This window comes from Embiotoca jacksoni, unplaced genomic scaffold (genome assembly GCF_022577435.1).
Source record: "Embiotoca jacksoni isolate LCO1_2020_lvr unplaced genomic scaffold, fEmbJac1.0.p SCAF_11, whole genome shotgun sequence".
NCBI classification, from domain to species: Eukaryota; Metazoa; Chordata; class Actinopteri; family Embiotocidae; genus Embiotoca; species Embiotoca jacksoni.
The window spans coordinates 1,780,159-1,808,119 of NW_027185241.1; the positions used below are offsets into that span (position 1 = coordinate 1,780,159).

Below are 27,961 nucleotides of genomic sequence, written 5' to 3' on the forward strand. Positions count from 1 at the left end.
TTAAAGAGATGTTCATCCCTCTGTGAACGACGTCATTACCTCCCGTGCCTGAATATGTGGGTCACTAACCGAGGCGCACGGCACATTAAATGCCATGCAAAAAGCGTAGTCCGACAGATGCGGGGGACAAGGCTTGCGATTGTGCTGAAAAAAGCGAGAACATTACATTAGGTGTCACAGCTGCCCCTCCTGCACCCCAGAGATTTTTCATCAACAATAGATGTTTTATGGCTCTTAAGGGGATTGGCCACATGCTGCTATCCAGCTCCCTGCCCCTCCGCAACAAATGAGAGAGTAAAGTCCTCTTTTCACGCCTGGACAAATGGTTTTCTATTTTGCTGCTTCTGATTATTTAATCCTTTTTTTTTTTTGGTTCCATCACTCCGCTACGCCCTCATATTTTTCTTTTCCCTCTTCCCTCCTCTTCCCAAGAGGTGCAATTAAAGAGCATAAGGTCAGCGGGTTTTGCCGTGCGTTGTCCCGGCAGGCAAAACGAGCCGCTCCTAGCGACACAGGCTGAACCCTTCACCTTTTCTCTCATGGTGTGCCAGGGGGCCATTTAAAACCAGCAGCGTTTATTAGAAAACACCAAGGGCTCTTCAGATGATGTAAAGTGCTGTCAGGTGCTCTTACATGATAGAGAACAGAGGAGGAGAGAGAGGAGATGGTTTGAAAACTTGATTTAGCTTGGATCGATGCCTCAAATGAGGAAGCACTGGGTATTTATTATTTAGTCTTCTCTGGCTGGAAGTGCAATTGAAAGGCGAAATAAATTGTTTATAGAGTAATTGGGGATCCTCATGGTCCTGGAATCCCTGTAAAGTGATGAGGGATTTTCACCAATCTTCACTGTCATATGTGATTTTTGATAGAATATACTGCAAACAAAGCTATTTCTGCGACAGCACATCTGTAAAGACAACGCTGCTTATAAGGGACTCATAGGGGACACACATGCATGCACACAAACACTTATGCATACTGCTGTTAGGACTAAGCAACACTCACGCTTATGCACCCCTTTCATTTGGAAACTCCTCCTCTTTTTGTTATCCAAGAAACATCTTTATTAAATGCATTCAGCTGGCAACCACTTCCACTAACAATTGCCTGCTCTCTCATCCGCCCACATATTAGGCAGAGCAGACCGATTTTTTTTTTCCCCTCCTTTGCAATTACCTCCCAGCGGGCCTCATGCCTGGTCTTGAAGGGTGCACTGTGAAGGTGAGAGAGAGTAGAGGAGGGAGTGGCAGCCCTCTTTGTCATTAGGGTTAAACGAAGGGCTACGCAAATGGTGCCTATCACCACCTGTCACATTAGAGTCGCACGCAGAGCGAAGGGTTGTGACCATCCACCCACTTTCCATTTCTACCCCATCCATTTCGATAACCCCATGGGCTCCATCATGATCGGGTAGATATTATCTGCCTCCTAGGAACCAGCACCAGGTGACAAATCTGGATCTGGTTCCTTACCCCTCCAGAGAGCACATCCCAATCCTCCATTCAATATCCCCTATTTGTTCAGAGACCAAGAAGGTCTCAAAGTGAAACTGCTGGCCGGATACGTTGCATATTATAAAAACTCTAGACCTGACACATTTCTCATCATCAGAGTTGCAGCACGGGGTTGGAAGGGATTTACATTTCCTACAGTGCGATTAAGTTATGTGAGGATGTACATAGTAAAGCCCTGTAGATAAAAGGATTTTTGAGGCATGATGTCTTTCAACATACCTTCACACCTATAATGATATATCTGTGATAATCCGGTATTAGCTGATAACAGGCTCTTGTTCATAGAGAAACAGTGTTCACATTATCCTGTTTACTGAGTACGGCAAACAAGTTTCAAATCCACTGTGCTGTTTGGTTGTCAGGTATTGAAAGTTCTCACTAGCAAAACATTAATGCATAGTCCTTCATATATTCAGATAGAGCATCTCATCTGCACAGATTGTGTTAAACAATTCAATATCACGGCAAAGTGTGTAATACACCCTCCAGTCCGCTAGAGGGCAGTGTGTCTTTGTCGCGCTTGACATTGCCTTGGCATGAAAAGAAAACGCACAACACCTGAGGTCATGTGACAAACATCATGCAACGGAGTTCATTAGACAAATTACAAAGCGGTGTAAATTGTGGACTTTCACCCAGGAGGGCTGGGTTTGAGTCTAGGAGAAGGCGACATGGATTTCTTTTAAGCAATGTCATTTTGGTGGGTAACTCTAACCACTTGGCTTTGTTTTCCTAACCCCCCATGGTTCACGAGCCCAAAATGTGACACAGAGATGCTACCCTCTAGTGGACTGGTGGGTGTATTGCACATTTTGCCATGATATCGGGTTTTTCAAATTCAAACTGTAAATTAAAATCTCTGCAGTTTGTTTAGTGTGAGGAAATATTATGTTTAGTGATACTGCAGCTACTGTATACAGTTTTTCTATTTTTGTAAAGAGAATAAAATGTTGAACATTTTTGTTGAAAACTGCCTTTTAAGCTCACTCTGAGGGAGGAGGGTAGTTAAGCCTACTCTTGGTCATTTTAGCTACTCTTTTGCATGTTATTTAAATACCCGTTGAATCATTCGCACCTGCTGCACACAGTGATGTGTTTGTCCTACATTGTAGAAAGGCCTAGTTTGCATCGACCTTTCTTTTTTTCATGGGTTCAGTCTTGGTTACAGGAAATGACCAGACTGTCAGAACCATGAGCTGTGCACAATGTAAAGTATGCTATGTTCAACATAAATTAATTTCAGGAGATCCTACATTTAATGCACCTCTCTGAAGGATGCTAAGAAGTAAAAGTACCTGTGGAAACACATGTTGTAACAGTAGTGAGTATTGTAAACGATGATTTGGATGTTATAGTATGAACTCCATGAACTCAGTGAAACCAGAAGAGTGAAGACAACATTTCACCCTCACCTTGGGTGCATGCTGGTGCTTTTAAGGTGCGGGCACATGAGGAAGCTGACAGCGAGCCTGTGATAATGCACTCCGGGGGCGAACCTGCTGTCAGAGCAGGTTTCGTCCTACTGCATGTAATGACGGTGCTGGCTAGCTCTGCATCTGCTGGCACCAAAGCCAGGCATCAGAGCACACCCAAAGTGAGCTGAGTGCCTCACTCATACCGAGAGCTAGAGACAGGGCTGTAAAAGCATGGTTGAGATCATAAGGGTGTTTCACAAGAATAGATAGCTACTGTAGAATGCAAAGCCAGAGGAAATAAATGAGAGTACAGAGAAAGATACAGTTGGGATAACAAAGGAAGAATGCGCACTGCATGACCTTTCACTATATCAGCTGTGGGGCTTTTTTCAGTGCTGGTCCTCTCATCTGATGTATAGAAAGTTTCTGTATATTATAGTTGTCGACATGGATTTCTCCTTCACCTGATAGCGAACCTCCCTCTACAGCAACACAGAGCAGAGCACAGGATGGTGAGATGGAAGCGAAGCCATCTTTCATGATCATCACCACCAAATTTCTGCTCTTCCTGTCTCAGATTAGAACAAGTCCCCCTCGGTGGGCATGGGCATGTCATCAAGCCTCTGCGCAGGGATTATAGTCAAGATGATGAAAAACTGGTTGCAAAATGTATGGCGGAGCAGGAAGATTATAAGGGATTGTAGTCTATGCTGGATTGTACTCTGCGCTACGGTAATGATTCAATCGCAGGCAGATGGACACGAGGGTGAGGGTCAACCCGCCTGCATCCAGATGAAGCCCCAACCCCTTGTGCTGTGTGTTGTTTGTTTGGTGCTGTTGGGATCCAGAACCTCCGTCTTTACGTAATCCGTGGTCACTGATCAGTGTGCGATGACGTAGATCCGGAGTCACTGACGATGGCGTCTCTGCAACTCGAGACATGCTGTTTGGTGTGTAGTAATCAGTGTTTGGCAGTTTTAATCACAAGCTTTTCCTGCCAAGCTCTTAAGCTTGTGGCAGTATTAGGGAGCAGATTTAGCTTCATTCACTTATTTTTGGGACTATTAATATACACTACTTTCTTCTTCGTCTTTTTTTTTGTGCCTCATGGCAGCCCGTCTCGTCTCTCAGCCTAAATATTTCACTAAGTCCCACAATAACTCCTCCTCTAAGTGCTGATATATCCGCCCGTCTTTTCATCCTTCCATCTTAGACTTTCAGACTCCTCAATGACAATCCACTGTTTGAATTCCCCTCACACTCCTGTCTGTCAGGTACATAGGAACATTTTGTTTTTGTCTCTGTGCTCATCTATCATTCACTGGCAACTCTTCAGATGTTGCCTTTTGTGTTCCATGGAAACACAGAGTTGCATTTGCATTTAAGAATATTCCCGTTGTGGTTTTCTCTCAGAGCTGATGTCGCCTGTCTCCTTCACAAAGAGCAAAATGAGCACTGCATCTCGAAGCAATAGAACCAACTCTTGGAGTCAGCACCGGTCAAACTCAAACTCACTGCGGTATACTTTCAGCCTCTTTCGCTGTATCATCCTGCACTAACTGTGTGTGCAGCAAACACTTTTCTGCTGTCTCATCACCAGGTACCCACAGCAAATCATTGCAAGGTGGGCCGCAAGTTCTGTGCAGTGACTCTTGACTCCCGAGCGGTGAGTGGAGGGGAAGGAAGAAGTTGGTGGCAAAATTAACAAGTAAAATTGTGTGAAATTATTCCTTCTGTTGGTGCAACCTGCCGCGAGGGCACGGAGAACTTTTAGAATCAGCCTCTGGCACCTGAGGAGGTGGCCCAGATGTACACAGAAGAATAGGTGAAACGGTGATACTGAGTAATGTGGACAAGTGTTTCAGCTCACACTCTTCCAGGAAATATTGTTAGAAAGTTTGCATTCCCTTTGTGATTCAGTGTGAAATTGCAAGTGCCAAGCAGCAGAACCTTTCAATGACCAAATGGTCTCCAAATCAACTTTCTATTATAGATGAAGCAGAAATTTTGAAGTTTCTTTTTTCCTTAACTAAGACCTTCTTTTTTTTTTCAAAATCTTGCTGTTTGCCTTAACCACACAGGCATTCTTTTCTCTGCTGATAGTCACAAAAAGATGGGAACTAGATATACAAAATAAAACATACATTTAAATATATACACTTACATAGCACACAAAGCTCCTTAGTCCCCGGTCCCTCCTCTACCTTTGAATGGCTGCAGTGCTGCACAAATGAGGCAGAGCAGCTGCTCTTTTAAGATGGCTGGTTTAATTTCTCCAGCTGACGGGTGCTCCTTGTCAACAGGTTATTATGCTTCTCCTAAATAGGTTGGACTGCACATTTTTCAGCACGCAACTACTGAGCTAAAAAGCTACATTCCGATGTGATAAAGTCTGGTTTCAGGATGGAGACCACTGCCTTGTTTTATATCCAGACGAAATCAAGTTTGCAAAGTGGATTTCTGTCAAGGTTATGAAACGTCAGACTGAAAAAGTAGTGCTTTCTTCCCTCTGCTGCCAAACAAAGTCTATTAAGGTTTAATTACTGTGAATATTCCAGACTTTTTTTCTATTTGTTTACTCTCTGGATTGAACTTGGATGACCTTAAGACTGTCTGAATTATTACTGCCGAGTGTCTTTATCAACTGCCTAATCGGAGCCTCTAGCTTTAGCTGTCATCTCCAATCAGGTTTTCTGGGTTGACAGACCATCAGCTGTATGATCCCCCCTCACCTACTGTGCACGCCATGTCTGCTGATCAATGCAAGCCAGGCTTTTTGGAGAGGGAGGAGGCGAGGGATTCGATAACACTGTGTGCGGTGTGTAATCTCATCTGAGAGGCTGTCATATCAGATGGGACTGCTGCACTGACACGCCACGCTCTCCCAGAGTGGCAAATTACATTGCTGCAATTAGATTGATGTGTGTTCTGCTTGAAGTCTGGAACCTCTCTAATCACGTCTGGACAGTGTGCATTGTGTGTTTTTTTTAGGGAGGAGATTAATCTGTGTAAAATGCTGTGCTGATTGTCTTTATTGTCTTTGACACTTAAAGTGTATTGATAATCCTTGTGAAAGCTAGTCATCTAACATTTAATCCTTTTTCCAAACTGAAATATTAACATTCAGCATATTTGGTGGAGTTATTGGAGCTGTACTTGCAGACATGGTTGCCTTCATGTCTGCTGTTAAATTTTCACTTTTAAAAAACAAAGGCGTTTTCGGACGTTAAGTCAAAGACTGTACCGGTATAATGTACGGTACACACGTTTCATGTTGAATCTATCCCACCCTTTTACCACAGCTGATCATGATCATCTCAGCTAGTCATATAAAATCCACAAAGATTTACACAATTTCCAAAAGAAAAATGACCTGTCCAAGGCTTTGTTCAGCCTGCAGGTAAATCAGATTTGTTTCTCAGGTCAGATCTTTAGGACAGACTGTCTGCACTGTTAGAAGTGACTGGATCGGATCTAGTGTGTCCAGACATCACCAAGCTATCTGCATGGATTGCTGTGGTAACGATATACGTGCAGCTAGGCTGACACGGCTTTCCAACACGGAAGAGGCCACACACAATTTATTTCAGCTAGCACCTGTTGTTGTCATTGTCCTCCATAGTGCCAAAATCTACACTCTATGACAGCTCTGCTAGCGGTAGCAGAGATTCTGCTCTCTCTGAAAATGACGTCACGTAGTGTGTTGTGAGTGACACAAGAAATCCAACTGGAATCGCATCTTAAACCATCTCTAAATGTGCCTTGGTTTCGGTTAACAAAAAAATAAAATGTTTTTCTGCTCTCCAGACTTTCAAAAATCCATCCAGATACAATCTGGATATGAAAAAACAGGATTGGGGCTGGCAGTCTGAACAAAACTTATCTATTTCTAAATTATGAAATTTCACTATCAGGTTATACAAAATAACTGTGTTACAATTTTCTAGGCTTACCTGAAACTGACATCATCTCTCTAAAGCTTCGCACCTCAAATAAATTAAAGTACAGCAGGAGTCAATGACAGATTGATACCATCTCCCTTTGCTACTTATCTGCCTGGTGCAACATGCTGAGACTAAACATTGATATGCTCCAAAATAATGGATTCCTGCTGTTCACTATTCCAGTTGAAGCCTCTGGCTCAGTCGACTCCTCGTCTGCAGGCCTCATAATGGCACAAATTTATTTTGACTCCGCCTCTAATATCCTTTGATTTATCAATGCTCTGTCCCTTCCTCTGTCTCGCCAAGAACACTGCTGTCGCTCTGAAAAGCAAAAAGCATCATTACATGCAAGTCCTTTTGCCAGGCAGTTCTACAGTTTGATTACCATAATGGGGAAAATGGAAACAATGACGGGGGCCGAGGGGCAGCTGTGTGGGGTGAGATGGGGTGCAATCACAATTGGATGCCTCTAATTTTGTCTGTTCTGAGTGCTGCAGGGAGTGGAGTCGTGTGATTTTCTTTGTTGTGTATGTGCACACATGCTAAGCATAATATTTATATGCGTGGTTGTGGTAGCCATGGCAGCAGGACAGTCTTACAGATGCATTCACAGCACAAGGAAGTATTCCTCTTAATTTTTTGGACACGTGTAGTACTTGCTGCGTTCAAATGGATCTCCTGAACTAAGTGGTTAAGGCAGGGGTCTTCAACGTTTTTCAGGCCAAGGACCCCCAAACTGATAGAGAGATGGAGCAGGGACCCCCTACTATATATATTGTATAAAATTGTGTTTTATATTAAACTGGGCCTAGTGCCATGTATAAACATACCTTGTTATTGTGCATTCAATACTAAGCTAAGCTCCAGGCTAGTCTCGCGCTGTGAGTGAACCGGTGTCCAGCTTGAGAGAGCTCCTGTGTGTCACTGAATGTGTGCATTTCTGACATTTCTGCCTCCATTTATTCATTCGCTACAATATGTTGGATTCATGTTAATGTGTATTTAAAGGCATTTAAATTTGTGGGAAAAAAATTGGGGAAATTATTTTTAAAAAAATGAAAAAGTGTCTAATCAACCAAAAATTTCACGAGCCCCTGCAGTATCCCCGCGGACCCCCTAGGGGTCGCAGACCCCCTGTTGAAGACCTCTGGGTTAAGGCATAAAAATGCTGTTGCTTGGCAATGGCGACGTGGACGGCGTCTAGAGGCCACAGAGGTTAACAGTTTAGCAAGCTAACAGGGCTTGGAAATGCAAAGGCATGGAGGGAAAAGATGGGGCTGTTGGGAGGATCAACATTTTCCTGCGTTGTAGGCTATTATCTAAGTTAAGAAGACAAACTCTACATGAATAAAATTACAATATATTAGCTTAACATCCAACGAAAAATGAATTTCCATCGCCTTTGCCGTTTCCGTAAATGTCAGTAAACATGTTACAGCTCAGGTCTTTTGAGTTCTGACGTTGTGAATACCACAAGATATTCATATGGACTCTTTTCGTGCACACAGTAAATATGACCCCATTTCAACGCAGTAACTGACTCTAAGAGCTGTGGTTAATGTTCTTTGTTAATTGACAGTCAGCAGTCTAATAAGTTATGTTCAATACTTCTTTGTAACTGAGGCACCGGACACTTCAGGAAAACAGAATAGATGAAGAAATAGTAGTTATATGGTAGTGGACATTATAAATCTCTGACATCCTCTGATGAAGATCATGTGATATGATCGAAAGCTCGAATGATTGAAACTAGAACAAAACAGAAGACAGGAGTTGTGAATGGACTGAAGGCTACACAGCATATTCCTGCATCCGAGTTCAAGGTGATTTTAATGTACAGGAACTTTGGTTTTTACATAAATAATCTGTCATCAATCCGCCTCTATACAGTATTAGTTCATAACACGTTACAAGTAAGTGGTGCAGCAGCCTGTGTCTCTTTGTTTTTTTGGCCACTTTGCTGATAGCTGAGCTGTTTTCTGAGCCTCCCACCTCCCTTCTTCATCTTCCACTGCACTTGTCTGGACAGGGGTGCTACATCAATGTCTCTCACACAACACAGCTATGCATATTCCTTGAAGCAGGGTCAGCTTTGCTTAGCCTCATGATTTAAACAATGCGTTTCAGTAAACAGACCTCTCCAAACAACTCTGTCTCTCTCTGGTTGTCACCTGCTCCTCCAGGTCCGCTTTAAATACGCCTCTAAAGAAAAATGAAACTGAAGACCAGGTAATGAGTTATTTGGAGCTGACGTCAGTGCCCTCTTAGTCATTTTTGCAGTGTTAAGACTAGATTTTCTCAAAGGTTGATTGGAAGCACTTTGCAGGCACAATTTGTCCAGTGCAAAAAGAACAAATTGTGCAGTCTGGATTGAAAGTGAGGATTCAATTGAACATGTCTAACGAGCCCCATGTATGCACCCTTGTTCTGTGAAGTCACTGGAAGAACAGTCTTTACAATGTTAATCAGTGGGATTAGTTTCCCTGACTTACATCTTGTAGCAAGGATAGGATAGGATCTGGACGTGGGGATCTAATTTTACCTGCTGTAGAAGAAGGTTCCCTCTAATTGTGTCTCTGTCTGTTTCTGATGGCTTATCTTTGGGTGATCACCAAGCCGCAGTCAGAGATACCTTTGGGTGTGTTGGGATGCCTATAGAACAATAGCTGCAAATAAAGGTAGATAAATCAAGGTCAAAGCCAAAGTAAACCAACAATACAGTAATTTATGCAAAGGATTAATTTATTTTAAGTAGCTGGGCAGTATAGAGAAAATCAATTATTAAGATATTTTTGGGCAAATTCTTGATATCAATGTTGCGACAATACTGTAAGGATGTTGACACAATTTGATTTTTGATAAATAATCATCAATAATGTAGATGTAAGAGGCTAAAAGTAAATAACAGAACAGCTAGAACAGGCTGGTAAGTTCAGTAAAATGGCTTCACTTTACTGTAATGCACCCTTCAAAGGCAAGAAAAACACAAAACGTATGCCATATCACCACATTGTATCCAAAATATGAGACATGTTGTCTCCTAGTATTGATATCATAGTATTTAAGCTCTATTTGAAAGTATTGTCAAAGACATGCCGTAGAGCTGGTTAGATGTTAAAAATGTAGTCATCAAAATTAAATTAAAGTATTAGTTAAAATTTCAAAAACACATTTTTTTTCCGTAAAACTTCCTTCAGTTTTAATTGATGGCCAGAAATCTTCTCAGCTGCAAATCAAAAGAAGTAGATTTTCTGGACTAATGGTTTTTTTTACCTGCTCTGACAGATTTGGATAAAATAGAACCAAAATCTACAAAGCCTGCTCAATGTTATCAGTTTCATATCGATTTATATCTGTTCGGTCCTCATGTTTGAAGTTGATTTGATGAACAGACCAAAGATTCACTCAATATAACCAAATTTAACCTGCTACAATTTCATGTGTGTCAGATACTCATGGAATAATATATATATATATATATATATATATATATATGTATCCACTGTACCAATAATGTGAGTTATGGTTAAACAGCACTTTCACAGACCGCACCACATTATGGCGGTCAAACAAAAACTTGTATAAAAAATGTCTACATCAAAACTAAATATACATCGGTTTTGAGATTGAATATGTTCAACCTTCGTCTGTCAGAAGGGATTTTACAAGAGGTCCTTCAAAATAAATTACACAACACATTGTTTATAACTGCACCGAGCGACATTCACAAGCACTTTCTGAACTGGCACTCAATTAGGAGGACGACGTCGTTTGTCTTTGCCTCTCAAAGTAAATCATGCTTTATAAAATAATGATGGTTATATCTCTATGGTGAAGGTGGCCTTAGGTTTGGCACGAACATGATTTAGAGAAAGATCTTTGTTAAAGTAACAACAACACCTTAGTTTGGGTTTAAATGAATACTTCATGAAGATTGGCGGACGTCATGGTTGCAATGCACTTGGTTAACGTTAAGAAATGATGACAGTCATCTTCACCAGAGTTGACTGTCAGAGACAATAATCCCTGATCCACCCAGCCTTCTTACTGCGTGAACTTTTATCGCTGTGATTCTCGACTGGGCTCAAACTAAACGTCTTTGTTTTCAGCAGCAGTGAAATTGTGTCAAATTCGACTCTGCTGCTGCAGTAAAAACCTGGCTGAGGTACAAAGATAAGGTGAACTTTACATACCGTAATATGCATCAACAGTGAGACTACATCCAGTTGATCCTCTCTCCTCTTTCATTATTGATATTTCTTGACTTATCTGACATCTTCTCCTCAAGGAGACTAATGCACACAGTTGGTATTCCAGCCCTCTAGAAAAAAGTCCATCTTGATTGATGGACATGACATTTGGCGCCCCCTGTTTCTCCCTGCCTTTTTCATGTTATGCTCAGTAACCCTGCTTTATCCTACTCCCTCTAAACTTCCCTTCCTCTCCCTCCGCCGCTGCTCTGTTGGTGCTCTTCATCAAAAGTCCACTCACCTACAGAGTCATCTCCTTAGTGCACTTGATCTGCGGTGCTAACCGTGTGCCTCGAATAACAAACAGCTAGATATCCTTAGCATCACACAGACACAGCAGTTTGCTAATCCTGTGTCTCTGGTGCCAGGTAGCATTAGCGCTAACAAGATGCTCATTGGCCCTGCAATTGATAATTGGATACTGACAACTGCTGGTAACGGGGCAGTGTAATTAGTTTGAATCCCGGTGTCGACATCAATTAGATTCACTTCGATGACGTTAGCGAGACGTTTTACAGTATTAACCACATCTATAGTATTATATTATTAATTCAACTTAAAATTCCCAGATTAAAAAAATAAACTGTGTTTGAGTTCTGTTTTTCCGTGGGTGTATTAAAATACCCCATCTCTGAAATCTGATCTGTTCTTATCTGGTCAACGATGTTGCACTTTGAGTGTACTTAGTCAATGGAATTTACAATCCGGTCATTGGATTTCATTTCAGGAATATCATCATATATTTTGCATTCATATCGTAAAGTATGTGCTGGTTAAATTAAATTAAAGCAGAAATGTTGCCTCTGAACTATCCCCTGGGGGATTAGATACGTGTACCCTAATACATATACATCAGTTGTGTGTGTGTGTGTGTGTGTGTGTGTGTGTGTGTGTGTGTGTGTGTGTGTGTGTGTGTGTGTGTGTGTGTGTGTGTGTGTGTGTGAACATTTAGAGAAAAAGAGAGGAAGCCAGTAATTTCAGGACACAAACATTCTGCAGCGAGTGATTGATCATGTGGGCGCGGGCCGTCTAATGTAACCACGCTGACCGACACTGACTGGCCTGTGACAGCAATGATGAATGAACATCCACCGGCCAATGTCTTACTAATGGCTTTCCATGTACTATGCGTGCCTCAAACACACACTCAAACACTTCTCACTTGCTCATGTGCACGCTTCATTTCTGCTTTCTACTTCTGATTCTCAAAGAGATGAGTACGTAGGTGTATTCATTCGTGTTCATGTTAAACTGGGGTTACGTAATGTTTTAATCAGTATTGGGTATTGATCGTTTTCTCTCCTTTTACCTTACAAATAACAAGTATTTAGTTTAATAGCCTGAGAATATTGCATTTTTAAGTGTGAAACATTCAAACCAGTCCAGAAACTATTATTGATGAATTAGTTAGTTGCTAAATTTGAATCAGCTACATTTTTATATTAATGTACCCTTGTAGGATCAATAAAGTATCTATCTATCTATCTATCTATCTATCTATCTATCTATCTATCTATCTATCTATCTATCTATCTATCTATCTATCTATCTATCTATCTATCTATCTATCTATCTATCTATCTATCTATCTATCTATCTATCTATCTATCTATCTATCTATCTATCTATCTATCTATCTATCTATCTATCTATCTATCTATCTATCTATCTATCTATCTATCTATCTATCTACTCATACATGTTTCCATACTTGACAGTTTGAATGCACTGAAAATATTAAGTATAAGTACAGAAGTATGCAATTTGACTCACAGCCCATAGAGTTTGGAGCAGTTGGCAGCTTTGCCCAGTTGGTTATCCAGCTTTTTTCTGTGGGTGGTTGGTCATTATGTATTTGTAGATAATACTTGAATGGCTGCTGCTTTCTGTTTATGTTCGTGTGTTCTGTTTTGTTCAGGCATTATCGGATGCATCCTCAGTCTCTAAATAAAGATTTTGTTTACTGTTTGTTTATTTTTTAGCCTTGCTAGGCATTACATATGATTCTAAGGGCATCACGGAGGACATTAGAATGCATGAGATGCAAATTGAGACCTTGTTGTCATGAATGTCAGTCTGTGCATGTATATCAGTCTTTATAAATACACAGTAGAGCACACCTATCGCTATTGTCTTCAGAGGATCCCTCAGGCCTCCTTCCATTTGTAGCAAAGGGCTACAGAAATAAATAGGGTCTTAGAACATGGAAGTTGAAGGAGTACACCATGATGGATTGATCTGCTCCGTCTATCCTCAGAGTCAATCAATCATCTTAGCCTCGGTGGTGTTTTCAATAGGAATTTTCCACACACTGTTTTGCCTGCAGCCACAGAGAGCCACTTCTGGGTATGGATAACCACAGGGCATTAGATATCTGATTACACCCCTCCACTCAGTCGTCACCCTCACTATTTGTCATAGTATAAAGATAAGGGCTGCTCAATAAGAAGACTTAAAAAAGGTTCTTACCCTCCTAAGAGAGTAAAAATTTGAGTTACATCTGAAAATATGCTCGGTTTTCCTTCCTTAACATTAATAGATGCAGGAAATCTTTCTGATATGATACACCAACATACAGTATGTTACAGTGCCGGGGTTAGCAACCTCAGCAGATGGTCCTCTAGTTATGTAGACTCCATGGGTCTAGCTCGAGGCTAGCGCTGCCCCCTTACTGACAACACGATGTGGACTGCCACCAGGCAAACGACAGCAGACGAGTCTTCAAAGGGCGTGTGGTATATGACGACTGGCACGGCGAGCTTGTGAAGCCAACATGCTTGGTGTGAAGCACTGTAACAAAAGTAGTCCTGCAGTGTGGCTTTACGAGACAGCTTCACGCCACACCAGAAATACCTCTGGATTTATCGCCAAAGAGTATGACACCCATCAGTCAGTCAAGTCAAGTCATTGATCCCTCGTCCCTCGTGCCCTTTGGCGTCCGAGCTGACCTCATCAGCTAATCCATAAAGCTATAGCGATAAGTTGAAAGGTCAGTGGTGATGTGGAGGGTTTTGAGTGCAGCTACATATACTGTATGGGCAGTTTGAGTCACAGGGTGGACACTGACAGGAATTAAAATCTTTAAGAGGATGAAAAGAGCGGAGATGTTGATCGAGACTGACAGAAACCAACCCGTCGACAGTCAGAGTTTGATGTTTGTTCTCAATAATTTAGATCCCATTAGACATAATCAACTTCAGTTGTAAATTGTAGATCATAGTCTCAACATTGTCTCAACTAAAATGAACTGAAGACAGAAAACTCTTCATTACAATTCATTATTTTCACTATTTGTTGGTTTCTTGGCATGAAGGCAGCAGAAAAAGACAAGTTTCATCAAAGAAACCCACTTGAGAACTTGAGTGTTTCTATGTTCTGACATTTGTTAAAACATAATAAATCATTTTCTGGTTCAACCTGCATTAATTGACTTTTGACTGCCACCTGGAGGTATAAAAAAAAAAAAACTATACTAAGCAAACAAAGTCTATGCTAATGAGCTAAAATGGCAAACTTGTCAGCAGTTAGTTGTCCATTTAGACATCCAGCAGATATGAGCAACTTTTGCATTTATTTGGAATCAAGTTTGTGTTCAAACGTACGACCAGTGTTGCACTGCATCAACTCCTGATGGAAATATCAGATACTTGAGCTATAAAAATGCTCCATTAGTCCTGCTTATCTTTTGTTTTGTGCTGGGTAGGTTGTGTATGTCCAGATTTTAGAGTTTTGGTTTTTTTTCTTTTTGAAAACCGTTGCCTACCGTGTGTGAAAATGGCACCAAAAGAGCAGCGACAATGAAACAACAAAGATGTCTGCCTATAACTGCAAAACAGTGAATTCAAAGATGCTAAAGTGCTCTGAAGGGAAACTGTAGAATTCATGAAATGTTTCTGTTCATCATTACAAGTGAATCCATTCACGTGGCCTTTTGATTCATTGTGAATACAAAAATGTTGATGATAAATTATCAGCTTAGATCTAAACAATTAGAAAATAGTAAGGACTGACGAGAACAGGATCCTAAAAGACTGCAAGAGACTTGTTTAATTTTCCAGATTTGTATTTTGTCGCCCTGAGGTATCGTTAACATTTGCATATTTGGAGTGGTTTAAAAATAATTCTTGATAAAAAAAACGAAGTCTTTGATGTGCCAGGTTGCTGAACGCTTGCATCAGATCAATCCAGCCATCTACTGTAGGTTTTCATCACCTCTTTCATTTAACCAGGTCAGTTTCCACTCGGTTGCATTTTTTCCCCACTAATCTTCCATCTGAGCCCAGGAGCAGTTTAATCCACTATTTTAGTCACAGTTTCTTGTTATCAAACTTCCAAACCATAATTTTCCCTTCAACTCTTTTACAGTAATTCATTAAGGATAATGTTTATTTTTTTCCTTTGTGTCGCACTGTCTGTGAGGCTCAGCTGCATTTGCATAATATTTGGTCATATGAGAATGAAAATGGGCTGTGCAATCGCTCATAAGGCCACCAGGATGGAATAAACATCCCTTAGTATTTTTCATTTAGTTGGTGAAAAGAAATTAATAGCTTTAAATGAGATTCATAAAGACAAACACTCACACAGTAACTGCAGACACACACACACACACACACACACACACACACCTATTTCCTACTCTGTGACATTTACACACAGTTTAACGGTGGAAACACGTCGACTCTGTGTAATCCAGGAGCAGCTGCTAAATGTTTGCAATAATCAGTATATCAGTCCTTTTTTTCACCCTCTGCTGCTTGATTCCTAAATGACTTGACTTTCATGTTACAGTGATGGATGCTTTTTAGCGGAGGCTTTTAATCTCCGAGAGAGGATGCGTTTCATGTGGGCCACACAAAGCTATTTTTCATTCAACATCACTGCAGTAATTACAGAAGCTCAGCGTGCGAGGAACTTTTATGTTTTGTTTTTTATCACACAAGCTGTCAAGTTACTGTTGCTAATCAGAACATTAGAGGTTTGGGGTTCAATCTCGCAGTTATATCTTTCTAAGAACTCGACTTGCGCGACAATCCGATCAGTTATTTGCTGCATTCACTGCATTGCTGTCTTTTATAAATCTTATCAAAAAGTCTCTTAAAAAAAATTCTACAGAGGAAACATCAGGCGGGTGGGTCCCTCACAACCTCAGGGATTAGTGATTGAAATACCTTAGTGTCAATGTGATGCACAGACCAAACAAATACTACACAACATGGGGTTGGATGTGTGTGCATGTTGTGTGTATAGATGTGTTTTATAGGAATAATTGATCACTGTTAGGTATCTGGTCCGGGTTAATTTTGAAGCTATTGGAGCAGCTTTAACTCATCGCCTCAAGCTTCAATTCCTCAACTCTGCTAGCATTGCTACAACAATTCGTCTTGCTTCATCTCGCCCTAACCTCAAGGTGATCACACTTAGCCACCCCCACTGTTCCCTGATTGAACTACCCTTCAGGGTGGCTGAGCGAACCTTTATGCAAACAGGGTTTTCAGGCTATAATCACAGTGAAAACTGTAGATGTGAGCAGCAGGCAGTGGACACGGGCTAATATTATCGATGCAACAGCTGACGTTTGCTGCTGCTAAACTTATCTTATAATTTAGTAGCTCTACAGGAAGGTATTTCCTCTCACCAGTGTGGAGAGGAGGAGTGATTACAGCAATCTATACATCTTTCAGTGTACACAGAGTATGTGAAAATTGTAGCCTGAAGAAATCTGAACATATAAGGCCTATTCATACAAAGAACCTCCATGACATCATGAAAAAAAAGAGATGTGGGTGTGTATAAGGTTGTCAGGAATGTTTTTTTGTTGGCTCTGTGTTGCAAATTGTTGCACTGGTTGCATGCTGAATTTTGGGGAAATGTACTGCGTTTATTGTTTTGATATTTTCATTGAAAAAAAAAAAAGCCCACAACGACAAACAGAGCTTCAAATGTGATTTTCCTCACTGGCTTGTCTTTGTCTCAATGAGTGCTAACTCAGTTCTCATCCATTTTGCAGGTGGCCTGAGAGGAGCATCCATCATTGATTCACTGGACACACTGTACATTATGGGATTGATGGAAGAATATAATGATGCCAAGGAGTGGGTGCAGACCAGCCTGGACCTAAATTCGGTGAGTTTCATACATTTTCATTTTTGTCACTTACTTCAAACTCAGTTGGGACCACTGACCCAAGATCAGGCTCAACTTCGCTCTTACCAAATAGCAACATAATGAAGTTTTCAGCAGTGGCCTTCCAGTGCAGGCTGGATTGATTTCAAGCTGGGCTTTTGTGCTCTAACAGCAACATTGTGTCCACTGAGTTGGACAGTTTTCCAAAGCTCAGGACATTTCAGCAGGAATCAAAAGCGTCCTGTGTGGCCACCGGCCACGCCGTGTTACCGACTGATGGGATTCTCTGCCGCGCTGAAAAGTCTTTATGGGCCAGAACATTTTATAAATAAAGGAGAGAGGAGAGAGAAGGGGACTAAAGGATGTTTTCAATAAAAAAAATTGTGGGAGACAGGAGGCACAAAGAGGCCACGACCCTTTCACTGAGCGAGTCGGTAATGACCAGGTCGGGAACAACTGAGGGTTGCCAGTTCTGATATCATGTTGGATTGAGTGGAGGCCAGTGAGGGTGCCAGCGAGGGCAGGGCTTTGTGTGGTTTGCTGCTAACAGTCAAGCGTGTGAGCCAGTTTGTCAGTGGTTTTTTAAGTTGTGTAAATGAGAGAGGTCATGTCTGGGCCACCTCTGAGTCACATGTTCCACCAACTGTAATAAATACATAATGCTGTGCAATTACACGAAGCTTGCAAACACAACTGTCACAATGTCTGTCAATGTGGTGTTGCAGACGCTAGGCAGTAATTATACCAATTCACTGCCTGATATGACAGCATGTTGAATGTTTCAATTTTGTTGCTTTGTTTGCTGACAAAATGTTTCTCAATTTGCATTAAAACCACTTGTTTATTTCAAGTATCTTACTAAGAAAACAAGCCCTGACTATATTGGACTTGTGTGCACATGAGGCCTGTAGCACTGAATTGTGTGGGAATATTATTAAGCCAGCAGTTGTGCACACATATTTATTCCACTGGGAAAGCAGCCCTAGTTTATAATCAGGGCTAAAACACTCTTGCAATGTGCTTCTCTCCCGTGGAGCTCAGCACAATCTTGATCACTGGCAGTTTTAAGGCCATAAAGAAATGCACAGTTAGTGTTCATTTCCCCCACACATCAAAGGAAAGCTTCAGTTTTCAGCTTTTATTTTTCTTACTAATGGCACACACACACACACACACACACACACACACACACACACACACACACACACACACACACACACACACACACACACACACACACACACACACACACACACAGATACATATGCATTGTGAAAGGGAGACATGGAGAGAGGCATGATAAACACACAAAAAGACAGCCTTTGTGGTTTTTGCCAGATGATTATCAACTTTGACTGGAGCTGCAGCTACTGGCTGTGTCAGCCTGAGCGGAGACAGCCAGTAATGGCAGCCGCTGACAAACAGCCACAGTGTCCCCAATCATAAAGACAACAAATACAGATTTACACTTTACAGTGCAATGCATCACGGGTGCCATCCGCCACGATCTGTCTACCCCGTCTCCCCCCTCAACCCTGCATCAGCGGAGGGGGAACTCCCTCTTCATATCAGACGTGACCTTTCAATGACAGTTCAGATTCCTTCTCCAAATATTTGGATATTTTAAGGGTAAATAATTTACATGTCCTAGTTAGAGGGCAGTTTCGTGTCCTGAAAGATGTGCTTACACATCAGATTCTTTTACATCTCATGTGAACATCTTTGGGCAGTGGCCAAATGAAAGCGCTTCTGTCATCTTATCTGAAAATGAATCAGGCAGTTTTACAACATTTCAATTCAATATTCATCTATGCACATTTATTAATTTGATGGGGTTATTTTTGTATGTGAAGCATGGCAACACAGAAACACACTGACAGACATGCAGATACACACACACACAGACACGCACACACTCATCTGCAGGTCTCCTGTACATAGAGAAGTAGTGTACTAGATATTAAATAGCTGCAACGCCTCAGAGAGTATGCAGTCCTCTTGACAAACATTTATTTGTCACATTATATCATCATTTTGAAAATGACCCACCTTGCGAAGAAATGACACTGACTCAAGATACAGATTGTCAAATGCAATGGTTCAGCAAGCTTGCCATGAGCTTCCGGAAATTTTCTGATGTTCTAATTTTATCAAAATACCACCTAAGGAAATATATGCAGAATAGAAGCAACTGCTGGAAAAATTTTAGCACTTGAAGTCAAACAGTATGCTCATTGTTTAAACCCAAAGTCTAGACACTTCTGCCTGTTTTTAATACGATAAAGATGTTTTTCTTTACTGAGGCATAAGTTTTGGATTATAATTGTTATTTTTATTTGAGTATTCTAAAGCTTACAATATAATCAGATTATTAAAATGTGGATGTGTTCTGTGTGGTTTGTTAGAAGTGTTCCATCAGCCAAGGATCATTTTCATTTTATTGCGGATCATTTATTTGCTTTACATTAAAGTAATGGTATTCAGTAGATGGATTTTTGCCATTTTAATGTCCTCAGGTCGGGCGCTTAAATGCCTTTTATCTTTGGGTCAGTGCTTAGTTCTACACAAGACATCCCATCTGTGGCAGACCATTTATTGTCAAATTTATCCTGACATAGCCTTATTTTTATTCTGGTGATCTTGGTGTTTAATGTTTTAAGCAGATACGGCATACCTGCCCTATCTGATTCAGACTTAAATACACACGTATTATACATCCGCCGCTGATTATTATGGTCAGTTTGTTCTTTCTATGGTAATTAACCCAAACATAATTGTGAAATGCTTCACTTTTATTTGTATTTTCAACAAATGGGTTTAGTAAGGCGGAAAGAAAAGATTTTAAAACTGTGCCAAATGAACAAATACACACGTATTTAAGTCTGATTAAGACGTACAGAGTTAGTCAAAAACATGTTTTATGAATAAGGAAAATTATAGCAGCTAGGAACTGTGCTTGTATATACTCAACAATTATTCTGTCTTGAATCCAGTGTTGTGTGGCAGGTTGTGTTTTACAGAGATGGCAGTGTTTTTCAAGGTTCTTGTCACAGAATAATGTATTATTACAGACTATTTCATCAGTCACATACAGTAGCATAAGAAGAAAGAGATGCATGCACAAGGAGGGACTTTCATGCAGGCATTGTTCTTAATTACATTGCGGTGTCACCAGATGCAGTCAACCACACTGCAAAGCACTTTGTCAGACTCATCTGTTCAGGCCTGTCTGTCATCCGGAGCTCGATGCATAGTGACAGCCAGTCTATAACTTGTTAGCAGTGAAACAAGGACAGACAGACAGACAAGGACAACATTACAGTACACACTGGACAGCGTTCACGGGTAGGTTGCAGCCCGTTTCTGCCCACCAAGAGGCTCAGACATCCGCCGCTGATTATTATGGTCAGTTTGTTCTTTATATGGTAATTAACCCAAACATAATTGTGAAATGCTTCACTTTTATTTGTATTTTCAACAAATGGGTTTAGTAAGGCGGAAAGAAAAGATTTTAAAACTGTGCCAAATGAACAAATTACATTCTTTGAAATGCATCTTGACCACACGAGTCTGAAACAAACAGCAAGCTCTTAATGCAGATCTGGATGAGCAGCTCAGCTGACAGACTGTCTTATTCTGCTGGTTGAGGCAATTATCAAGACAAAAGAAGCTCCAGAAGGTTTCCGCCTGTGTCAGTTTAGCTTTTGCCATATTTTCTCTGCAAGCTGTTGTTGGATTAAGACTGAAGTGTTTGGTAGATCAGTATTGTGGGGGTTCTCGAGTCTGATTAAGACATAAATATGTGTTAATTGCTTTACTTTTAATCAGTTTATTGAGCATGAAAGGGAAAACAAAATCAAAGTAATAGACAAAAATAAAAAAGAGGCATCCTTAATGAGACAACAATCAAATCAAGGATATCAACTTTTTAATTTTTTGTTTTTTGTTTTACTTTTTCAGTCCTACCCTCTTATAACAATTATATGTTAATAACAGAGAATAAAGTTCCCTTCACAATCCTCAGTGTCCATACTCGGTATCTTGGTTGACTCAAACAAACAAACAATGACATAATACACCACAGCAAACAAAACAAATAACAAAAGGATCACAAGTCCATCACATAACTGTTCAGTATTTTATTTTGAAGGATTTATTTTGAGGACCTTCTATCAACAGTTTGATCAATATTTTAAGAAAATACAGTAGTTCCCTTCTCGTAGCTCAGCAGACTTCTTCTCATTTAAGAGAGAGTAATGAAGAGTGATTGATGAAGACTACAAGACTGGATTGTACACCTCCCAAAGCTTAGTACTCTTGCAGAACCTCCACGTCTCTATTTCTACTCTTTGACTCAATGTTATTTCTAATCTTGCCATATCATTGATATTCTGGCTCAGGTCTTCCCACTTATCATCAGGAAAATGACTAGATCAGTGTGTGATTAAAACGGAACAATGGGAACAGATCGCTCTGATCATTTCACCCTAACCTGTCTTTTAGGCATCTGTCTTTTTCATCTACTTACTTTCATTCTTTTCTAGTTTAAAAACAAATTGGAATTTCCACCATCAGGGTGTAAAATTAAAAGTTGTCACTGGTTTATCAAGATGGATGAGCTCTGCACAGAGGTGGCATATTTTCAACTTCAGTTTTATGCAAACTACATCTGTGTTATGAAGGTTTAATCGAGAAAAAAAAATGGATTTAAAGTAACAATAGACAGCACAGGACATCCACTCAAAGGGTATCAAAACATACATAGTTACAGGTTATAGCCCTTCGAGATAATTCATTCTCAGGGGTTCATGGAGGCCTTAATCCAGCCACACACTGTATCTAAGAGGAACAAAAGGGGAAAAAAAGGAAAAAGTACAGACATTTTCATTCAGAAGATTCTTTTTATCCAGTCTGAAGCCTGTGGTCATTCATTCATAGATGCTAGATGCAGCTGTGATTTACAAGCTACACCGAGAGTGACTCAACCAGGCTTATTGTTTATTTTACTGTTGTAGACTACACAGAGTGAAACATGTTTTTTTTTCTGTTTTTTTAGTAGTAGTATTTTTGGAAGTTTGACATTTTGGAAATGATCACGCTGTTGGAAGTTGGAACCAGATTTTGTGCTGAAAGAGATTGACAGAAAATTAACTGGCAGCTATTTTCATGATTGCTGAATTCTTTGAATCCTCTTTTTAAGCAAAAATGCAAAAACCTTTTAAAGGTAGTTTCTATTCGGATATCTTCTCTCATATTAAACCAAATATTTTGGGGTTTTAGATTGTCGGTTGAACAAAACAAATATTTCAATAGTAATGCACAAATTGTACTACTCTTACTAATTTATTCATTTACTTTTACAGCAATCAATCAATAAAGAGCAGATCAAGCAGTTTAATCATTAATGAAAATAACTGGTAACAGCCCTTTCTGGTTTTATGGGTGTCATTTTGCTGACGCTAAAGGATTTTTATTGCTCAGAACTTAATAACGAGGTCATTTTATTTATGGTCAAAGTATTTTCAGCTTGATGACAGAATAGTTAAGCCTTCAGGCTGTAGTACTGTTGTGCCATCAACTCAAAGGTTTTGTTCCTTTTAGAAAATATAAACATGCAGTAGACCAATGATTAAAGCCAAATGTAACCACAGCGACCTGCGTTGCTTCTCCACTCGTTTCCTGTCTGCCCATTCACTAATGACCAATATCCAATGATGGTGGAAATGCTCAAAAATAATCTTAAAAAAAAAAAAAATCTATTCATGTGTTTTATCTCTTAGTGTCATGTGGTATTAGCCAATATGTTAATGTGTAGAAGAGCTGTCACTGTAAATTATTTTGTATGGAAACTGAAGTGTTCACATCCTCCCAGTAAAATCCATCGACTGTGATTGTGCAATTGTTGCTGTTTATAAATGAAAAGGTCCCCCTGTGTGTTTGTTGACGATTCCCATGAAGCCTCTTCAGAGTAACTAGCAACACCCACTGGTAATAACTTCTGATACACCACAATGAAAGATCTCCTGAGCCAAACCAGGATGGATAATGTGACTGGATAATTTGCACATTCAGGCCTATAATTCCACATCTAAGATGAACTGAGTGTGAAGTCTCGCGGGTGTCATTGGGAGAGACTGAAGGAAGGAGCTGTGTTATTATTTATTTATTTTTTTGTTCTGTCCTGGCATGAGCTGCATTTTTCTCCCCTTGAACAGTTAAGTAGTGCAAATGTTGGCATGTGTGAGCAAAGTGTCACACAAAAAAAAGGGCAGAGTGCATAAAAAGAGAGGCAGCAGAGTGGGAGTGGATGGACAGCACTATTCTGAAGCTAAGTGTGAGGGCGGCCGAGAGGGTGACAGTAACATGAAACAACATGTGAGTGAATGAGAGCAGCTTTCCACCGGCCACATGCAATCCGGTAGATCCAGACTAAAATATCTTGACAACTGTTTGAATCTGTCAAATTTTAATGCAGGCATTTGTATTAGCCAAAGGATGTATTCTAATGATTTCGGTCATCCCCAGATTTTTTTTTTTTCTTCTGTTTGAGGTTTACATTTGTGATTTTGAGTGAAATGTCAGTTATTGGCTGGTTTGCTGTCGAATTAGGAACAGACACCCACGTATCCTTCTTTGTGTGATCTCTTAACTGTCCATGTACACTTTCCATCATCAGATCACACTTTTTAGTTTACATTATTTTGTTAATTTAGCAAAACTAAATAGGCTACACCTTCAGCTGCACTGTGCTGATTAGCAAATGTGAGCATGATAACTTGCTAAGCTAAGATGTGAACATGGTCCAAGTTCAAGTCGTCATTTTGACCCAAACCATTATCTTTTCCTAAGCGAGCAGTTTTTGTGCTTCCCCGCAGGTTGTCTTTGAGGGTGGCGATAAATGACTTGTACGGTCGTATGGGTTGAAGGACTTGTTGCTTTGTCTTGTTTGTTTTGGGTTGTTATCCTGCCTGCCCTCGTTAAGTGTTGTGGTCTCTTGCTGTGAGCGTGACTCTGCAGACATGTGAAGAGTTCGTTACAGCAGCGACGAGTATTTCCTTTAGATTGTTATGGAGGTTGTCAGGGGCACAGAGGCCTGCATCACCCGGAAACATCCCAGAACAAAATTACGTAATTTCCCTTGAGTCTCCTCTGTCAGCTTGACATATTAGCACGAGGTCTCAATTTCATTACATTCAAATCAACTTTGCAGCAGCATAAAGAACAGCACAGAAAATAACTTGTTTGTTCCGGTCAGTGCCATTTTACTCCAGATGTAATTGAGGTTTTGGTAGAATGAGGGCAGAATTGTTGTGCATTGTTGTTCCTGTTAATATATTAAACTCAAAGCGATGCGGGGCCCAGAGGCCAGGCAGAGTTTGTGCTTCCAGTCCAGATGCACAGTTTGCTTTCAGACTCTCACCCCATTTTCGCAAAGAGGAGAAAGTTTGGTGAGAGAGTCGACGAGGGTGAGGAACTTCATCAAATCGTCTGAGACTGCCGGCAGCATCTTACCAACAACCGAACTATAGAGTGTGTGTGCACTGAACTACAACACACATGCATAGCACCGAGTGAAATACAGAGAAATGTGTTGGCAACGACTTCTTGCATAATTGCCAAGGAAAAAGTTGTTGACAAGGGAAGAACTCTGCAAACACCTCGAGCAAATATACAGTGTATGTGTAGGTTGTCATCCTGAAATATGTTCAGCAAAAAAACATATTCTGAAAATGTTCATGATGGCAGTTTTAAGTTGAACATGTCATCACATTATTGAGGGAAGTATTTAGTATTTTTCCCTGTCCATTATCATCCATTTTTTAATCAGTTGTTAATGAGTTGTTTTCTAAATGTTCGCTCACACTTGAGGACAAGATAAAGTGACATTAATGCTGGTAACGAGGAGACATGGAGCAAGGTTGTTGTTTACCTCTGCAGAGCTGTTTTTTTGACCCCCGCGACCTCCTGTCTGCACTAAACAAGGCCCAACTTGCTCCCAGTCATGAAGGCGTCTGAGGAAACAGTGTCATTGATGGTGCAGGGAGATGCTTCAGCAAAGACATCGTGCCCCAGAGCTGAGGTCAAGCTCGGCTGACATTCTGCAAAGGAGGGCAAAGGACATTTTGTGTGGGTGGTTCATCATTACGGATATTTACCAGCACGTTTGAAATCATTAATGCACTTTGTCCCTGCGGACCCATTTGGCACAGGCAAATGCGGACACTCCATTCTGGTTACTACAGCGAGGGAATAATTGGGAAATAGTTGTCATTTCAGAGGCTTACGTGTAGTCCACAGGTTCCCAAGCTTTACAGACCATGTTCCATTATGTGCCAAACCAAATTTCCCAAGTACCACTTCCATTGGAGATACCTGCAGGTTTTTTGTATGATTAAATTAAATTGACTGATTTAAGAAAGTGCCCTGATCGAGATCAAAGAATACATTTATATTTCTTGTTAGAGGTAGCGCCTTAAATGGCGACTCCGGCTCCTCTTTACTATTGAAAGGTTCGTCTGACTTGTCAGGTCCTGTGTCGTCAGTTTCTCCCAGACCGACTTCTGGACATCGAAGCCATTTCAAAATGTTACTTATTCTGCTGTCTTAAATTACCAAACTACAATTCTTCCGCGTCACGCTAATGCTCAGGACAGACAAGTTGTATTTCTAAAATATTGAAATGATTAATACCTCATTCTCACACTACTAAAGTGATGTGAAGAAAAGTGCAATGAATTATTATTTTTTTTTTTAATAATTGATGCATTAATTAGTTCAGTTAATGACCTAATCTGCATAACTGGATGTTTAATTTATCAATGCGAAGACAGCGGAGCACTCAAGTGCCTCTTTTTTTCCGTGTCGGCACTTTGGGAGCGAGCAGCCTCCGGTGCGGCTGAGGAAAAAAAAAAAGGTGAAGGATGTGGCTCAGTCAGTGAGGCCAAATGCAGTGGGAGGTATATGATGAGCGACAGAGTCGGGAAGAGGGCCGTTGGACTGCAGCGGGGTGAATAATGATGGGCGAGTGAGAGCGTAGCAAAGTCCCACGAGACCCGAGCATTACCATGGAACACTCGGTGGGGAGCTGCTGCATCCCTCAGGAGAGAGCCGAGACCTGTACACACGACGCTGCTCACAGTGATTTTGCGGGTGTGTGTGTGTGTGTGTGTGTGTATATTTGTGTCTCCAGATGTATACAGAGAGAGCATCAAAAGATAGAGACCAGCTTTGAAAATAGATGCAGCGAGACAAATATTCTCGGTCGTAAACTCAAAGGATGGGATGCAGAGGATGTGAGTGAAATACGTGGAGAGGTGATGGGTTGGGTTGTTACGCAGCTATAATTGATCACCGTGGCAGTATCTGATTCATTATTAACCAGGCTTTTAATTTACAAGTTAATGCGTTTAGTGGAGATGTTTATGATATGACGAGTACAGTCTGTCTTTTGTGCGTATGTGCCTGCTTGATGATGTTTCAGGAGATGTTAGACGCTGAATAATTACCGGGTTTTAAAGGATAAGTGTTATCGAAGAGATAAAATGCAAATCATACCTGATGAGATTCGAATCATTAGCCAATAGTCTACATTAATGCCTCGCGGTTTATTGGTTTGAGATGGGATTAGTTATTCACTGAGGCGACACTCCCTTCCCCCACCCCCTCACCCCCTCCTCCCCCAGTTTGTTAAAATGCATCATGGGAATGTTAGAAAAGTGGAGCCGTCAAGTAGAAGAAAGAAACTAGCTTGATGTATTGCAACGGATAACCATCACTATCCAATGGCTGTCAGTTAAAATGCAATTTCAAATCAAAAACATTTCAAATTATCACAATAATAATAATAAAAAAAGGCTTCAGAAAAAAGACACAATTCCCTGATGTTGTGATTGTTGTTGAAACAATGTAACGGGGCTTCTCACTCAAGGCAACATGAGCTCTTTTTGATTAGTTTAATCATTTATTTTATGTTTCAAAGAACAAGACTGCAATGAGTGATACAAATGAAACTGGGATGTCAGTCTCTTGGAACCTAACCATTACACTGTAATGATCGATGCGTATAACTTCATCATACAGTATAATTCTCTTTTATCTACAATTCTCTAAGTTTTAAATAAGTTTAAGAATGTAATTATCTATAAAAGTAGCATCTGATTTGTCAACACACTAGCCTATTTAAAAGCTAAAAAAAAAATAGTTTTCTTAACCAGTCACTCTTTACTGTTAGGCTGATGTCACCCATCTAAATATTGAGCTGTTTGGGCGCATCAATCGTGAGGTCAATTTTTTTTTTTTTTTTTTTTTTTATTGATGTAAAGTTAAGAGCTCCCTCCCCATCTCAGAAGGCTGTTTAGCATGTACCAGAAGTAAGCGGTCATTAACGCTGATGTCGTAGACTGCTCTCAGTTTGAACACTGATCAAGACCGCAATTACTGTGGAAAAGAAAAAAAAGAAGTAAGTCAGTTGAAAGAAGCAGTCTTGGGAAATTCCTTACAGCAGAGGCAGCAGCTTTGAGCCTGCAGATTGCCAGACTGACAGAGTTACACGATCAAATTGGTCCCTTTCATGATTTCTCCATGTTAATTAGCAATGTTAAGTTGAATCACAGCCTGTAAGTGTGAAGCAGCGGCTCTAGGAGAAGAGGCAATCATCTGCTTAATTTTTATCCTTGGCTCATCGGGTCATTTCTGTCTGTCACACCAGT

General features: G+C 40.5%; 1 protein-coding gene across 1 annotated transcript in view; it reads left to right on the forward strand.

Moving 5' to 3' along the window:
* LOC138193581 (mannosyl-oligosaccharide 1,2-alpha-mannosidase IA) overlaps positions 1-27,961 on the forward strand; it is a 187,666-nt gene that overhangs the window by 93,241 nt on the left and 66,464 nt on the right. The window contains exon 3 of the mRNA XM_069141711.1: positions 17,137-17,252. Coding sequence (XP_068997812.1) covers positions 17,137-17,252 — 116 coding nt within the window. The remainder of the gene's footprint in view (positions 1-17,136; positions 17,253-27,961) is intronic.